The sequence below is a fragment of the Coffea arabica genome, chromosome 7c, assembly GCF_036785885.1.
Source record: "Coffea arabica cultivar ET-39 chromosome 7c, Coffea Arabica ET-39 HiFi, whole genome shotgun sequence".
NCBI classification, from domain to species: domain Eukaryota; kingdom Viridiplantae; phylum Streptophyta; class Magnoliopsida; order Gentianales; family Rubiaceae; genus Coffea; species Coffea arabica.
The window spans coordinates 774,870-791,594 of NC_092322.1; the positions used below are offsets into that span (position 1 = coordinate 774,870).

General features: G+C 38.0%; 1 protein-coding gene across 6 annotated transcripts; it reads left to right on the plus strand.

Annotated features, from left to right (window-relative positions):
- Window positions 1-473: 473 nt before the first annotated feature.
- On the plus strand, window positions 474-16,664 carry LOC113698820 (protein RST1-like). Of its 6 annotated transcripts, XM_072056898.1 has the most exons (26): window positions 1,020-1,062; window positions 1,142-1,231; window positions 1,342-1,423; window positions 1,537-1,620; window positions 1,762-2,038; window positions 2,802-3,052; window positions 3,506-3,686; window positions 3,773-3,966; window positions 4,134-4,234; window positions 4,535-4,610; window positions 5,553-5,684; window positions 5,766-5,847; window positions 6,547-6,619; window positions 7,866-8,034; window positions 8,172-8,302; window positions 8,397-8,488; window positions 8,835-8,926; window positions 9,010-9,225; window positions 9,328-9,405; window positions 10,290-10,472; window positions 11,194-12,084; window positions 12,478-12,765; window positions 14,149-14,802; window positions 15,155-15,305; window positions 15,575-15,693; window positions 15,916-16,664. In XM_072056898.1, the coding sequence occupies exons 3-26, from the start codon at window positions 1,385-1,387 to the stop codon at window positions 16,300-16,302; spliced, it is 4,941 nt and encodes a 1,646-aa protein (XP_071912999.1). In that variant the 5' UTR covers window positions 1,020-1,062; window positions 1,142-1,231; window positions 1,342-1,384; the 3' UTR covers window positions 16,303-16,664. The 6 variants fall into 6 exon arrangements, with proteins under 6 accessions (XP_071912995.1, XP_071912996.1, XP_071912997.1 ...); XM_072056894.1 differs by having other exon boundaries at window positions 474-1,062; window positions 1,142-1,423; XM_072056895.1 differs by having other exon boundaries at window positions 474-1,062; window positions 1,142-1,423; window positions 10,302-10,472.
- The last annotated feature ends 61 nt before the right edge of the window (window positions 16,665-16,725 follow it).

Here is a 16,725-nt window from a genome sequence, read left to right on the forward strand (position 1 = left end):
ATAGATATTTATCCTAAGTCCTCCTACCAACTTCAACAAAGAAATAGAAAATTTCACTATTCTGTAATTAATTCCTTTGTTGTAATTGATTTGTTAATACGTATTCTTTATTTTCATTTTTTCTTAAAATATGTGTACAAATAGAGCGTGCCTTATCCATTAGCATTTGGATTGCTAAATTATGCAAAATAATATTTCACTTGTATCATAAACACATTTTCAATCAAATTTTTTTTATTTTACATATATTACATCACAAAAAGTACTATAGTAATTATTTCAAATAATACTCTATCAAAACATACAATTTTTACATCAACGTAAAAATAATAATAGTAGTAAGAGGCCTAAAAATAAATGTAAAATAATAACATCACTGGATAGTGGAATTCCTTCCAAATAAAGGGTATTTTTGGCAATATAATAACATTCAGAAAAGCGGTGCTGCTTCTTACGAGATCACGTAAACGTGGCTTTCTGCGTACGAGGAGACCGACAACGATGTCGGGTCGAGCGTTATACCTCCGCATCCCTTGCTTCTAACCTCCAGTTTTCTTCACCTTCCTCGTCGGTAAGCCCCAGTCTAGGCGTCCTCCCACTCCGCTCTCCACTCTCACTCTGGATGTTCTTTGTTTCTTTACTTCCTCTCGGCAGTAGTCCATAGCAATAATGGACGCCTATAATCCTCTACTGGAGAGAACACGTGTCCCCCAACCTTGCTTACAAAAATTTGCAGTAATCTCAATCTTTGAGAAGCTCCGAAACGCTCCTCCTCACCTAGACCCGGATTCCGACCCGGGAAGAGAAGCCATTACTTACTGCCTCCACTCCACCTTCGCCGGCGTAGTTGACCAATCGGTCCGGGAAGTATGCCGCCTCGTGAAAGACTCTAAAATGGACCTCTCCCGCGGATTGTTGGAGCTTCAGTCCGGCCTTGAAGCATCCGGTCCTCGTTTCGTTAATCTCTTCGTTAAAGCCCTAGGATTTCTCGTTAGTTGTGGGTTTCAGAAAAATCCTTCTTCATTTCGGTTTCAATCACCCGAAACCCATCCGTTCGTCAAGGTAACAATGACTTTGCAGTAACTGAGTTTTTTATTTTATCAGATAATTTGATTTTTTATGTTTTAGCTTCTGGTTGCAGATTCTTTCTTGTCGAGTTGAAGTTCAATGTGAGCTCGTGCAACAAGTTGGTAATTTCATGGTGAAAAATAAGCATTTGGGGATTACTAAAGTTTGTGATTTCTTGAGGCCTTTGTTAAATTACTCATTTATTCAAGTACCGGTTGTGGCTTCTTTCCGTTGTTTTGCAACGAGCTTAGTGTCGTCCATCACATCTCTCAGTTGTTCCTTCCCTCCCGAGGCCATTCCGGTTATTAAGCTGTTGATGGGATGTCTCAGATTTTTTCCACGTCGAGATGCACAAGTAAATGAATTTGTTTCAAGTTTCTGTATTGACTAATTTTTTTTCTTGACACAATGAACGAAGTATTTTTATCTAACTTCATTCTCAGCTAATTTCTCTCGTTTAATCTGCAGGACCTTGCTGTCCTTCTCCAGCTTCTTGAATGCACCGTGGATGCCTATGTGGTTGTTCTGAGGCAGCTGGTGGGAATGAGATTGGTACCTCTATTAATATTCTAACTGTCTTATTAAACAGATTCTTATTGCATCTAGTTGTATTTTATCACTCGGCACAAGCGCCCTGTGGGTGGCTTCTATTTGATTAGTCATTTTGGTTCTGACTGATTTGATTGATTTTAGCTGGTACACGAAGTTCAATTATGTGGTCTGGAACTGGTTGAGGCCATCTTTTCACTGCATAAAGATCTTCGCATGCACTTACATGGAGTTGAGAACATCTCGGAAATGTCAAGGCATTTGTTGGCTGTCCAGAAAGACTTAGGCTTGAGTTATTTGCCTGATTTTTCATCAGTAATATTATCCTTAATTATACCTCTCATTCAGTCTGAGCTGGAGCAAGAACATATTGCTATACTGAAGCTGCTGCTCTTTCTCTTAGAGTGGAAACTGGAAAATGGTATGCTTGTTAATTATGCCTTGATTATCTTAGTAGGTCTCATCATATCTTTCTCACGATCATCTTAAGAATTAGTTTTCTTTAGCTATAAATCTCCTATGGATACACACGTTCTTATGTTCTAGCTTGAATGAATGTAATTGTCTTAGAATTTAGTAGTCTTTGCATTGAAGTATTTATTTTCTCTTTTTTGTCTTCCCTTAGAGGTCTAGAAAAATTAAGAGAATCTGACAATCTGTAATCTAGTTATATATATGTATGTATGTATGTATATGAGTGTGTGTGTATATATATTTCATTTTTTCATCTTGGCAATTGATATTAGTAAATCTTTTGGTAGTCTACCTCGTTATTATTGAACTTTTTCCATTTAGGTGCACTAGGGTTCTTCCCTACAGCTTTTCCTTTGTGGTTGCATTCAATGAATATATTTCATTTGTATGCAAGTCCATCTGAGAAATCTATTAATTACTTCCCCCTCTTACATCTACGTGTCTGTGCCTTAATAGTTTACGGCCATGTTGTTACTGTTTTGGAGTTTTGTTCTGGAAACCTACAATTAAGAAATTATGTGGCTACATACAAATAAAATATAGAAAAATTTAACAAGACTCGAGCTTGTGATAGTTATCTATATTCCTTTGTGCTGATTTTGTTATTGCCTGAGCATATTCTCTTCAACTACTTTCTAATTGCGTTTCTGCATTTTTTTGTTTCTCAGCTTTACTCAGATAATGAAGTACATGATCTATTTAATTTGCAGTGTACAATGTCACTAGAGCTGCAAGCAACCTAAACGAGGAGCTTTTGTTCATTTTTCCAGTCATTAACATCATGTCATCACCAAGTATAGTTGTTAAGAAAGTAGCAGTTGCTGTAATTTCTTCTTTGGAGAATATCTTCATAGATTTGTTGGTTTCAACAAGGAGTGGCAGGGCAACTGAGAGGAAATTTCCCTCTATTAGCACACCTGGATGCATTATTTATAGGTTTCTCCATCATTTATGGTTTCAGGTTTGTTTCTATGGTATTTCTGTGAAGCTCATCATTATTTCATCTCTTTGACCTCATTAGTTTATTTTTTGTATAACCAAACCCTTTCAAATGAATGCATAGAAAAGTGGGCAAGGGAGAGTCGAGAGAACTATTTTCTTATTTCTAGTGCAATATCTGCTTTGCTTCTGTTCCTTTGGCTACTTTATCATTTGATTAGAATTATATTGTGTTTGACTCAACATGGTTCCTGCATGAGATCATGCTCTGTTTGTTAAAATCTGAGTTTTAGCTGTTTCAATTTGTTTACCTGAATTCTGTCATCAAGTCATTGTTTTGCCTGCATTCTTCCAGTAGTAGTTGTTGGTGAAGTTTATGCTAAGCTATGGTGGAACATTAGGCATTTGTGTATGCAATCTAGTTGCGTACCTTTTAAACGATGTAACTTGTCGCTAATTGCACCTGTCCTTTCAGGATCCATCTTCATTATCTTGTGCTTTTTATCTCAAAGTTTCTTCTACTGAATCCTATATTGACGAGGGAAATGATACACCCAAATCTTGCACCTCTTTGCTGTGGGACTATTCTTTGCAAATCGCGGAAAAAAAGAAGTCCATTCAACCTCTTTCTATGTTTCAGCAGATATTTATTTCAGGTAGCTCCTTGTTTTTCATTCATACAAGTTTTTCATCTTGCACATGATTTCACGTCTAAACCTGCTAAAATTTTTTGTGCTGACAGATACTTCCTTCTTCCTTGGTGCTATTGCTAGTGTACTTCTTATGCATCAGAAATTGGGGAACTGTTCAATTGATCTCTTGGCTGTTACTGGCAATATGAATCCTGAGCTTGGAGTGTCACTGATGCTAGTCATTCTGTTTTGCATTCATGCATTTTCTACCAAAGATAAGGATATTGATTTCCACAGCATGTTGGTGAGTTTCGATTGACTTTCACAGCACATAATCATGCCTTCTGATGCTTCCTCATACTTCCCTGTGAGATGAGTGGTTTATTATGTTCTGTAAGGGTTCATGTTTTTTTTTTATTGTGTTTTTAATTTTCTGGTAATCTAATAAAATCTTCTAAATTAAAACTGCAGCTGAAACTACTTGCCAAGCTTCCTTCACTTGCTTCACATTCCGCAATGCTACCGCTGATAGTTCAGACTGTAACACCAATGCTTCATAAGGATGCAAAACCGTATGCTCATATGTGTTCTTTTGTGTTTCTCAATCATGCACTATCCGTGCTGGACATTATATCTGGGGAATTGCAGTGTTGATTGCCATTCTTTATACTCTTACTTTGGAACTTACAGAGAAAGCCACCTGATGTTTCAGTTACATAATGTGAAAGTATTTGTTAGTTGGACTTATTTTATGTACTCTTTACCCTCTGTACCTGTTATTTGGTGCATTATTCTTCTGATATGTGGGTATTAATCAGATCTGCTTGTTTTCTTAGCATTTTTATTATTCATAAGATCTGCTTATTTTGTAGAGTTTTATATGCTACTGCTACTCGGTTGATATGTAAGACCTGGGAGATTAATGACCGTGTCTTTGGGAATCTACAGGTAATTATTTCAGTTGTCCTATCTGTCACCTGGCATCATTGTTTCTAAATTTGAAGTATTTACTTAATTTTTGAAGAAATGCAAAGCACTGTCCACCATCTATGTCTTGTTTATAACAATTATTGTCAAGCTTTTGCGCATAAATCGTGATCATTATACCTATGATTTGGCTTCCTCATTTGTTTAGAAAAAATTAATTTTGATTCCACCATTGCAGTGAAGAATATACTAAAAAGCTGTGTAAGTTGAGGAAAATATCATAACTCAGCTGCTCGTAAGGTTTAAATCTCACCCACATACTCGCAAGGAGTCTTAACTATAAGCTTCTAAATTAGAAGTCTTTGAAGTTGCAGCTTGTCTTTCATTCTTGGTAAAACCATTGTCATCCTGCTCTTCTGACATTTTTTATTCTTCTCTCTGTTTCTCTTTGGTGAAGATAGATTATGATGCATTTAGTAAAAGTTGCATCACGACAATTACTATTAATAAGCCTGAATTTTTGCTCCAAACTGGACATAGGATTACACTGAGAAAGATGGACACCATTCAGATGTAGCGTATCTTGTGAGCTAGGAGGTACGGGCATAATGGGAGAAGTTATATATAGATGGAGCCAATCTTTTAGTAAGGTGCAATTCCAAGTATTGACTGGTCTGTATAGATGGCTATGCTCTGTATTTTGATTATGTTTCTGGTTTATGGGATGTTTTAGATTCCAGTTCACATGTTTTGATTCTTGACCACTGCACTTGTGGTGAAATGTTGTTATCTATTGCTAAGAAACAAAAAGAGAAACAATGGAAATGATACTTGCAAACTCCTGGGAACTTTAATTTTCAGATCCCTATTCCATTTGTGGTGCATTTTGGGTTTAGTGTCTGGGTTTTACCTCCATTTGGACATATTTAATATGTCTTCTTGTTTTCTGTCTTTTTGGCATAGGGAGTGCTAGGACCACAAAAATTTGTTGAAATGGCAACAAAGAAAGACGTCTGTATTAGTATGGCTGCTTCTGTGCGAGATGTTTGCAGAAAAGATCCTGATAGGGGTGTGGACCTCATTTTGTCTGTGGAGGTACAGTATGCTGGCCCTCTTTGCTGTCCTTTGTCAAGCATGTTTCTCCAATCTCTTTAATGTCTGTGTTTTGATCAACAGGCTTGCATTGAAAATGAAGATCCTCTTGTTCAGTCTCTTGGATTCCAGAGTCTTGCACATCTTTGTGAAGCGGATGTCATTGGTAATATTATGCTCTTGTGATTCTTTTGTGAGTGGAAAATATGAGTAGCTCTACCAGTTATATCCTATCTATTGCCTTGACTACTTAGAAGTGTGAATAAGATTTCTTCATCATTTATTCTTTCGCCATAACGATGATTTGTGAGACATAGAATGAGTTACGCGAATATAATTTTGGCTATCTGCTGAGCTGATGCTTTGAGTCAGATGTTTATTGAAAATCCCTTCTTAAATGTTATGTTCTGTTTGATTCTTGTTGTTGCTCCAAACAATGTCTCGATTTGGATATTGCTCTTGAATAAAGATATCTGTCCCATGTAACTATTTGTCAAATTTTTTCTATCAGGATTTGGGACTGAGAACTTCCCAATCTAAACCATTTTGCTTTGGTGATCATCTGTTCTTCCCCTCATGGAATTATGTGATTTTATTGGATTTGCTTAAATATTATCATAGGCATTTCGCTTCTATTTGAGGTAGTTGTGTCAGATGTTTCTTCTCAACCTTGATTTCTTCTGAAAGGCCCAGCAATGAGCAATTCCTTTACTCCTTGCGAGTTGAGATACAAGTAGAGGGTTGGTGTCAGCAATTTTAAATATGTGATTATTAAGGTCAAGTGGAAGAACTATTGCCCTGTAATGTTGGTATGCACCTTTAAGAACATTGACGGTTGCTGACTTTGTGCATATACTTGGTCTAGATTTTTATACTGCTTGGGATGTGATTGCAAAGCATGTCTTGAGGTACACATCAAATGCTGTCGTTGCTTATAGGTGAGCAGAAGCCCCACAAGTGTCCCTTATCCTGTAATAACTTGCTGTTCGAATGTTTTCCTACATGTAGCTATGACATTGGGTAAAAGATTTGTCTTTGAGTTTTGCAAAGCACAGATGTCCAAAGGTAGAGAATTACGTGTGAAATACTGCTTGTGCTTAGAAATGTACTCCTTTCAATATTATTTATGGTCTACATTTGTAGAAATTTTCTTTTCCTTATGCTCTATTCAATTGTTATTGCGTACTTGTCTTGTTCATTATATTCTTGAATCAAGTGGGTATTTTGTAAAGCAAGATGATTTTTCTTCCTGAATGCCTTCCAGACACATGTGGCATGACCTCATGGGATAACTACCAAGTTTTGTTCCATCCCCTTCATTCTCACTCTCCTTCAGAGTCTCTTAACGTCCCCTGGTCAACTCCCTCCAGGAGTTTTTTCTGTTTGATCCCTCCCACCTCCCACCTCCCTCTCCTCTTTCCTCAATTTACTTTGTTTCTTTTCTCCATTTGAGCAACAACTCTTTTTCAACCCTTCACCCTTCCATCTGTGTTTTTTCTCTTTTATCAAGTTTGGGGATAAAATACAATTAGATTGTTCAATATATCTTAAACAAAATATTATGGTTCACGGAATTTTTTTCTTTGTTTTAATTTTTGTTGAGTGATGAAACTAAAAGCAAGTTAAAATGCTGTGTGAGGTTGGTTTGATTGTGATTGGAGACTGAAAATGGTTGCTGGGCTAGTGGCAGGAGGGTGGATTTGAGATGTGAGAGATGGGCTGTAGTAGCCCTCTCTCTCTCTCTCTCTCTCTCTCTCTCTCCTCTTGAAGTGTTTTACTTCCCTGGAGTATTATGTGACGTGTCTTTCTTATTTTTCTTTTTTTTCTTGGAGACAAATTGCTATGCTGCTTATCATGACTGGGGGTGTGGTGGTGGTGGTAGTTGTGGCGATGTGCTGGCAAAGAGGATGTGGGTTACAGGGGTGTGTTAGAAAGGAAAGCTACAGCCGTGAGCAGGAATGGCAGAGGGAAAGCAAGAGAATAAGAGGTCGGTGGTGGGGTAGGTGGAGAGAATAAACAAAGAAAGGGAAAAAAAAGTCAGAATGAAACAGAATTTCTCTGGCCTCCATCTCATTTCCAAATGGATCTGGTGCAAAATCTTTGGATAGAAAAACATTGCTGTTTTGAAAATGCTTGATTGCTTTACATGGCTTACAAATTTTTGCATTCTTTTCTTCTTGCCAGTCTATGCCTTCTTTTGAGATGGGGAGCAATGGATGCTGAAGCATACCCTGAACCTGCTTCAGAGATTTTAAAAATTTTGTGGGTAGTTGGAACCTCCAGAAATCATGGTCAGGGTTCTTTGTGGGCAACAGCTCGAGCAACTGCATTTATAGCACTAGCACATTATGAGGTTGATTCTATGACTGTCTGGATACATCTTAGTCGTCTTTTTTTATTAAACTGATATTTCAAAAAAGTGTTCTACCAAAAGTACAAATGTAGTTCGTACAAGCTTGGACATTGTCTGAATATGGCATTTTCCCTCAGGTGGTGCATATTTTTAGAAGCATTCCAGATTTTAGGGATGTGAACCTGGAGTTTCTTTTTTCGGAGACTGATCCTGAAGTATTAAGAGCTGTAGAAGGATTTGAATCTAGAATTATCAATCACGAGTACATGTAAAGAAACATGTCCACTATCATCATTGCACGTTCTCTGTAAAAGTTTGTGAAGCGCTAAAAACAATTAAATTTGTGACTTCTGTTTTTCCAGGAATCGGAGAAGATATGTAAATGAGCAAAGAGTCTCCAAAAGTAACGTTGAGAAGTTGCTAGATGTTTTTCCGCAGGTTGTCTTTCCTACTGGTATGCAATCCTCCTCTATTTTTTTTTTTTTTTTTTACTTTACTACTGGACTAGTGGAAATGGTGGCTTCTATTTCAGCCTGCTTTTGTTGCTCTTTTTATTGGCTTCCAATGTAAATCTTTTGTCATTGAGTTTCTTGACCACTTCCTAATTTTGACAACCACACTGATATAGCTAATGATGCCCAGCATTTTGGAAGCACAGGAATATATGAAAAACAGAATATGGCTGGGAACTTTTATATTGTGTAATTTCTTGTAAATTTTGGCAAGATAATGTTGAAGATATATGCTTTCTTGATATGGTTGAGGGATGTGCATCTTGACATCGTATATTTCATCTGCAGGAAGCAAGAGCAGGGTAAGGGAATTACCTGGTGCAGCTTTGTTTTGCCTTTCTTTTGCTCCTCTGGATATGATAAACAGGGGAATGTTAAAAGTAAGACAATGTCAGCCATTCTTAAAATTTGAACTCTTTTACAACACATGTACCGACAATTTTACATGTGTATTGATTTACAGGATTTGGAAGAAGTAAATGCTAAATTTGAGAATGCACTGCTAGAAATAGCTTCCTCTCTTCAGCTCTCAAGAAATATTTTGGTTGCCCTTATCACATTGCAATCATGGAAATCCTTCATGCAAAGGTGGATGAAAGTTCAGTTGATGTTACTTGATGCTAAGGCTCATTCAACTGTGTTGGATAGAACTTCTAAAGCTGCAAATAACATTCTGAAGGTTGGCTAAGAATTTGTCATGGCTATGCAACTTTTAGAAGACTCCATTTGCTCAATTTTGAAATCAAGCATTTAGTACTTCCTACGTTTAATTCTCATGCAGATTGTGAGGCGGATCTCAGATGAATGCATCCCTAGCTCTGCAGAAAATTTTGCTCTTGCTATTGGTGCTCTTTGTTCGGTACATAATCTCTCTCTCTCTCTCTGAAATAATGACTTGAATGTTTCAGTGTTATTTGCAGGATTAATGCATTTGTTGGTATTGTTTGCACTTCTTTGTGCTGATTGCAATTGGGCAGCCATACTTTGTAAACATATTGAGAGACACTAGTAATTGAAGGATAGAAGGAGGTCTCTTTTTACTTTCTGTACTTAATCAAGTAATTAGAATGGATAGCTTACCAAGTTTAATGGAATGGACTTCTGGAAAACAATATTTCTTTGTGCTGCAGAGTTTTGTCAAGGTTATGGATGTTTTATGCTGTTTTTTTGTAAACCAATTGATCTTCCATTTTGTAATATTATGCCATCTATAAACTCACTGAATCCTTTGAAGTCCAACATAAAGTAAATATATTAGTGTTAGGGCTGCTGGAAATGGAACCAATGGGGGTACAGAGGATATGCAGACATTGTCTTGGACATGTTGACTGTTCATGCTTCTTTATACCTGTCATAAGCATGGATGGAAAATATCCACTGATTACATATTAGGAAGGTGTCTTGTTTCATTTTCTTTGTAAATTTGCATACTGGAGTTATCCTGATTCTTGGTATGGGTCTTGGTAGTCACTTGATCTTGTTGTATAGTATCGATGTATTTGTTAGCTTTGGAACTAGCTGTTTTTGTGGTGGTGTGAGACTTTGATGGATTAATAGGAATTTTCCAAATTCAAGGGCTTCATTTGATGGTTCAAAAATTGAGAGGCAACTTCCTCTCTTCTTGTTCTAGTGATTTCTAAAGTTTTGACATCTTAGATTGCTTTTAATCTCTTTTGTGGCTTGATTGTGATCTCAAGGTACGTGCTTTTTCAATTTTTTCTTTTTCTCACATGTTTTTTTCAGGCACTTCCCCAGTCTGTACACACTGTTAAGTCTTCTGCTTCGAAGTTTCTGTTGGATTGGTTGTTTCAATATGAACACGAGTGTCGACAGTGGTCTGCTGCAATTTCTCTTGGATTGGTATCAAGTTGTCTTCATGTGACTGACTGCAAACAAAAGTATGAAAACATCAAGGCCCTTCTTGAGGTATGATTATGCACCTGCATAATACGAAGCTGATACTGCCTGATGGGAATAAAGTCTTGTCTTCATCCATATCATTGCTACACTTTGTGTTTCAGACAGCAATTGCAGTGTCCAGTCGGGCATGTCTAAGTCTTTTTTGAGCCTCTGCGGTTAGGCTTGATAACTTTATATGTATTATTAAATAACGGGTTGATGACTAATTAACTAGAGAATTTACTGGGATTAGCCCATTTGTCCGAAGGATATATGTGATGCTTTTTTCCTTTTCACTAACCCATTGGGAATAAATAGTTCTTCCGGAAAAGGGGAACGGATCATATTTACCCCAGATCCTCCAAAGTACAAAGTACTAAGGTGGGAAAGTAAAATAAGATATCTGCTTGGGGAAAATGGTGAGATAATTTGAACTTTTGAGGTAGGATTCCATCTATACTTGGGAATGTAAATTTTTTCCTAAAAATAAAAGATCTGTATACTTGAATGGCTTAAGTTAGTCGTTTAGCATGTCCAGAAGTCCGGATGAAGATTTGGAAACTAATACGACTTGAAAAACAAAAGGTAATTGGAATTGATAGTTTTGAGAGTTCTTTACTTTATGAGATTGTGACCAAGTCATTTTCTGTAAGACACAAAAGCCAAATGCAAATTCTTGACCTCTTTTAGCAGGGTAAATTTTGTTGGAAGCTGCTGTAATACATTAACATGATATGATCTTTTTCAGGTTTTATCAATTAGCAAAAACACCCTTGTAAAAGGAGCTTGTGGAGTTGGATTGGGTTTTTCTTGTCAAGATCTTCTTACGAGGGTTGATTCTGAATGTAATCCTCAGTTGGAGAAGGAACACAAGAGACAGGAAGTAGAATTATTAAGGAATATCATTGGGGTGTTAGCCAGGAGTCTATGTCAGTTCGCACAATCTTCTGCTGATATACTACAACAGCTAGCTGCATGTGTTCCATTTGTAATGGATGAATGTGATCCAGATATCTCAGTTGAGTTGGTGCATGAGAATGATGATGATTTGGAGGAAGACATATGGGGCGTTGCTGGACTTATCTTGGGTTTGGGAAGTTCTGTTAGTGCATTATATAGATCTGGAGCTAATGATGCTGTTATAAACATAAAGGAATGGATTTTTTCTTGTATTCCAGACTTAAATCCTTCATTACAGAAAGATATGATCTTTGAAAGACGTGAGATGGTATTATCTGTTGGTTCTTGTCTTGCTCTTCCTATTGTAGTGGCTTTCTGCCAACGAGTAGAACTGATTGATGATAGCGAGATAGAGCAGCTGGTGAGTCATTTTGTTGAGTTGATCTCTGAGCTATTATCTGTTGAAAATTCTGGCACCTTCAACCAGAGCTTGTTGATGGTATCTTGTGTTGGAGCTGGAAACCTTTTGTCCACCATCATGAATGGAGGGGTGCACTCCTTAAAGGTTGATAATATTAAAGAAATACTATCATTGCTCAGGAAAAGTTATTCTAGTCCTCACCCACCATATGTCCATCTGGGAGCGATACTTGGAATAGTCTCTGCATTAGGGGCAGATATTGGATTACTGGCTCAATATGCCCCTTATTTGCAAGCAGGCATCTCATTTGATCAGAAGGTGATTATAAACTCTTGTATATAGATTCTTGTAGCCAAAATATACGTAGTTTTTTCAGTTTTCTCAAATTATGGTAAACAAATTCTTTTTGGCTTCTTGCTACTAGCTAAATATAGACATGGTAAATGTACGTGGTCAGAAGCAAGTAGATGGGAGATAAGAGACTTGGGAATTAATGTTGTTATTGAGGTGCATATTAGTGATGGAAGATTAACTGATTAAGTATGAAAAAGGAGGAGGCTAACTTTATGGTTGGATTAGCATGTGTGGAGCACGTATTGTTTACTCTATAGTCTGACATGCGTATCTCAGTGTCTCCTAGCAGTTTAGAGGAAGAAGCAAGAAACATATTACTCAACTGACCGCCTTTCTTTTGTCATGTTTGGTTATCAGCTGGAATCTTCTCGTATCAGGGGTCCGTTACTTTCAAACCCATTCTTTGAGCCTGAATTGACATCATTAGTAAGGGAGATCTTTCATATCGCACAAAGTTCTGATAACAATCAGTTGCAACAATTTGCGGCTTGGGGAATCTCATTTCTTTGGCATTGTTCATGGTTCAGACCACCTCAAAAGGAGAATACTTTTGAAGAGGATGCAGTAGGCTCAGTCTCTCAAAGGCTTCCGAAGGACAGTCTAGTCATCAAAGTCTCTTTGTGGTTAATGCATCTGGACCCCGAAGTATGTCATTTCATGCCTTGCTTAATTTCTTATTTTCCCTATATTTCCGAATTGAGATTTTTTCTTGAAATACATGTACAAGATGAGATATTTGTTAATATTCAGCCAGTCAAATTTTATTATCTCACAGATTTTTGATCTGCAACTTCAAAGTAAAAGCCTGCAGTGTATTGGACCTGAATACTAAATTGCTTGCTCTTTACCTGAATAGCATATCTGGCTAAGTACAGAACTAAATGTTACCATTTAGCATGTGCTGGTGTGATTATGTCTTTTACATGTTTGGTTTAAATTTAGTTCATGTATGACACAAATTAAGTCAAGCCAGGATCTTACACTCTTCATTCTGCAAGCTGGGGGAGTAAACTGCCCTTACTTTATGCCTTGGCACATAACACCAAGAATTTCTGATAACCTATCATGATGGCCTCTTGTGCACAAACACACCTTATGCCTAACTGCCATACCAATCCTGCCTTTATAAATAGGACAGCAGAGCAGACAATAACACAGTCTAGGAAGGGGAGGACGATGTCAAAGCGAAAGCAAACTTGAAGCTAATTCTGAATGTTTGATAGTGCAAGTGAAGGAAGGAAAGGAAGATAAGTGTGGGAGATAAGACCTGATATGGTTGACTACCCAGGGCATTTGTTAGATGCTTTCCTGTGTCTCTTTGTTCAACTCATCTATCAGCATATAGGAAGACTCTGTGATGAGAGAGAGATGAAGTACCTGATCCGGCAATATGTCATAAGAAAGATCTGTTCTGGTGGTTATCCTGTAGGTGGTTTGCAAACAATATGTATAGTGATGATATCTGATCATGAAACAAAGTTGAATCTTAATAGCCAGATGAAACGCCTAGAAATGCTTTTCCAAATGATTCTATTTGCTATGCTGCTTTCTGCCTGGCCTTAGTTTCTTCTTTCGATAATAATTGCATCCTCGTACCATACCTCCTCTTTTTTTCTAGACTGATGAGGGTAATGCCAGAGTAACTATATTTGTACAATAAGATCTTTAAGATTAGTCCTTGTTGTTTTCCTCTTTAGCATTTCTGTCCTTGCATTTTTTGACTCTCTCAAAGGTAGTTTCTAAGTAAACAGGACACAGCTCAACAAAACCTTGTGCCTATCGGTCTAGGATAAGATACACGAGACAGGCATATAGCTTAGTTCAGGAGAAGACTTCTTAGACTCTGGGTTGCCATGTCATGTCCTTCAGTCTTTGCTTGGACTTTAGGATTATGTCGAAACTGCGGTGCTACAGAGAGATACTGCTATTCAAACATTGAAGGAGCAACTTTACTTGAAATGACCAACTTCACCACTAACTTTGAGCAGGTGTCTTGTTTTCTACTTCTGATGTTTCTGCTGCTTTCAGATGCAGATGGGTGCCACTTCAAATGTTGTTTCAGTAATAACTGCATTGCGGTGCCTTTCATATGCCTCTAGATTGCCAAAGTTGGATTGGGGAGCAATCATTAGAAGGTGCATGAGATATGAGGACCAAGTTGCTAAATTGTGCACCCCCGAGTCTTCCGTTAAGAAAGGAGTTCTACGACAGGAATGTTTATTATTCTCTTTATCGCACGCAAACCAGTTTCATTCACTCCTTGTATTTCTTGATGAGCTCTTTGACCTTTCCAGGTTTAGGACACTTGACCTGAATTTGCAGTCATGTTTGCTTTTGCATCTGGCAGACCTGATCAAGATATTCTCACTTTCAAGGGTTGAGAAGCTATTTGATGATGTAACCAACTACTTCTCTTGGTTAGTCTCTTCTGAACAGTACAGCACGGAAGAGAAAAGCTTGTTAAGGGCTTCCTGTTGGAAGGGTCTCTACTTATGTTTGGATGAAGAGTTTCTTGATGCCCAACATCATATGTCGAACCTTGAGAACTGCATGAAGATGCTCTTTGCTCTTTTACCTGCCGTGGCCATTGGCGAATCATGTTCTGGAATTTTGAAGGAGTGGTCTGAAGCAGTTAGGTGTCTAAGAAAGGCTAACCAGGGATGGCTATTAGATCTTCTGAAGGTATTGGTTCAAGTCTTCTTCTTCTTCTTCTTTTTTTTTTATTTCCTTTGCCATGAGGTTCTCTCTCTCTTTCTCCTTTTTTTTGGGTGGTTGGATGGGCTGGGGGGTTGGGGAAAGGGAGTTTTTGTTGTCAGGCTTTTTGTCAAATTGTATTAGTCTGCCCATTTTTTATATCTTATTCTAGAATCACATAAATGAATGATCTGTTGGAGATATAGTATTATGCCGACTGTTTGTTCACATGTGGGGCTTAATGTGTTGATATAGGTTTGAGTTATTGTGTTTACGAGGTAGAAATTACTTTTTGCTTGAGCTAGCATTGTAAACTATAGCCATCTTGTGCTACATGTAGGCACCTGAGGGGACCTTCATGGAGGACAATGGCCAATTCTTTGAAGTTGTGAAAAAGATTCAAGCTAAAGCGAGGCTGGCGCGAATTGGTTCCATCCCCTTAAATGAGCTTGGGAGATTGAAAGCTTGTATGCTGAATACTAGATCACAAGGTCAGACTGTAAAATTTATGTTAGTAGAGCATAAAGTATAGGAAGACCATTAAATTGTGGTACAGCACGGCAAACATTAAGTATAGGGGGACCAAAAAAAAAAAAGGAAAAAAAAGTACTTCACTGGTTTGTTCTGATGGTTACCTGATCCTGGAGTGTTCCTTATAGCATCTATACATTATGCAGCCAGCTCCAAACCCCTGGGAAATAATAGTAAAGAATCAATACTTGAAAAGCAAATTGATTTCTGACTTCAATGTTTTTTGCAGTTATTTGGAATGTTCTGGTGGAAGTTGCTGCAACCCTGCAACATGCAGAGGAAAGCATCAAAAGACAGTGGCTTCTCGATACGCTGCAAATTAGTTGTGTGACGAGTTATCCTTCCACGGTATGTAGTGACCTGTTGGGTTTTAAGTTTCAGGTGGCTAATTATGGTCTTAACCATAGAGATAAAGAACAAGAGTTGCTTCATTTTATCATATAAAAAGCAAAGTGGGATGACTAAATAAGTGGAGTTACGTTTGATTATCACAAAAATGTCCAAATCCCAGAATGCCTACTACCATTAAAAGCTTTGACTGCACTGCATGTTCTTTTCCTTCTTTTGCAGGCGCTGCGATTTCTTGGCCTTTTGTGCGGTAACTATTGCAAGTATATGCCTGTTCTGGTTGTGGATGCGGACACCGTACTGAGTGATCTACCTGTCACGCTTGCAAGTGTCCTTTTAGATTGCAGTTTTGGTGGTGTAGCAGAAGCCGTAGTGCTGTCATTGTGGACGTTGACAGAACGACTTTATGCTTGGGCATTGTGCAGATCAAAGGATAATTATACACCTTCTCAAAGGTCTATTGACAGGACTGAGGATGAGATGGCAGCGCTTCTGTTGAAAGTGACGCATCATGCCTGTGTTCTTCTAAATAACCACCTGCCTGTAGACAAGCGACTTAAGCTTGCTAATATGGTGGTCCCGGACACATTATTGTTCATCGAGACGTAATGTGGGTCAATTGTTTTCAGCGGCTACCAACGCTGCGATGCAGACCCATCCAGTTCATAGAATTGTATGTGATAAATACTGGCGGGCTTTTGGTCCGGTCAAAGTGTACGAGGAACTTGGTTGCATTAGCCCGCCCGGGAACTGTTTCTTTCACGAGATGACGTCTGATTTCGTTCCGGAAGCGATTAACTCCTGCAAATCGTTTCCTTTACCTAGAATCTGATGGCCGGTAGCTAAGTTCTCAGTGTACTAATGGGATTCGGGGCAGTTAATGGTCCAGATCGGATCATATCGATTCGGTCATGGGCCATTCATTTTACAATTACAAAAATTTGAAATGAACCTTGAATCCATTTTGATGAGTTGGATCCTCGGAATTCAATTAATCGGCGGCGGGTGATCATTTCCGACGTAACACGACGT

Coding starts and splice junctions, on each gene's coding strand:
- LOC113698820 (XM_072056894.1), top strand. CDS start 670: ATGGACGCCTATAATCCTCTACTGGAGAGAACACGTGTCCCCCAACCT. Junction 3,053..3,505: donor TCCATCATTTATGGTTTCAG/GTTTGTTTCTAT, acceptor CTGTCCTTTCAG/GATCCATCTTCATTATCTTG. Junction 12,085..12,477: donor GCATCTCATTTGATCAGAAG/GTGATTATAAAC, acceptor TTTGGTTATCAG/CTGGAATCTTCTCGTATCAG.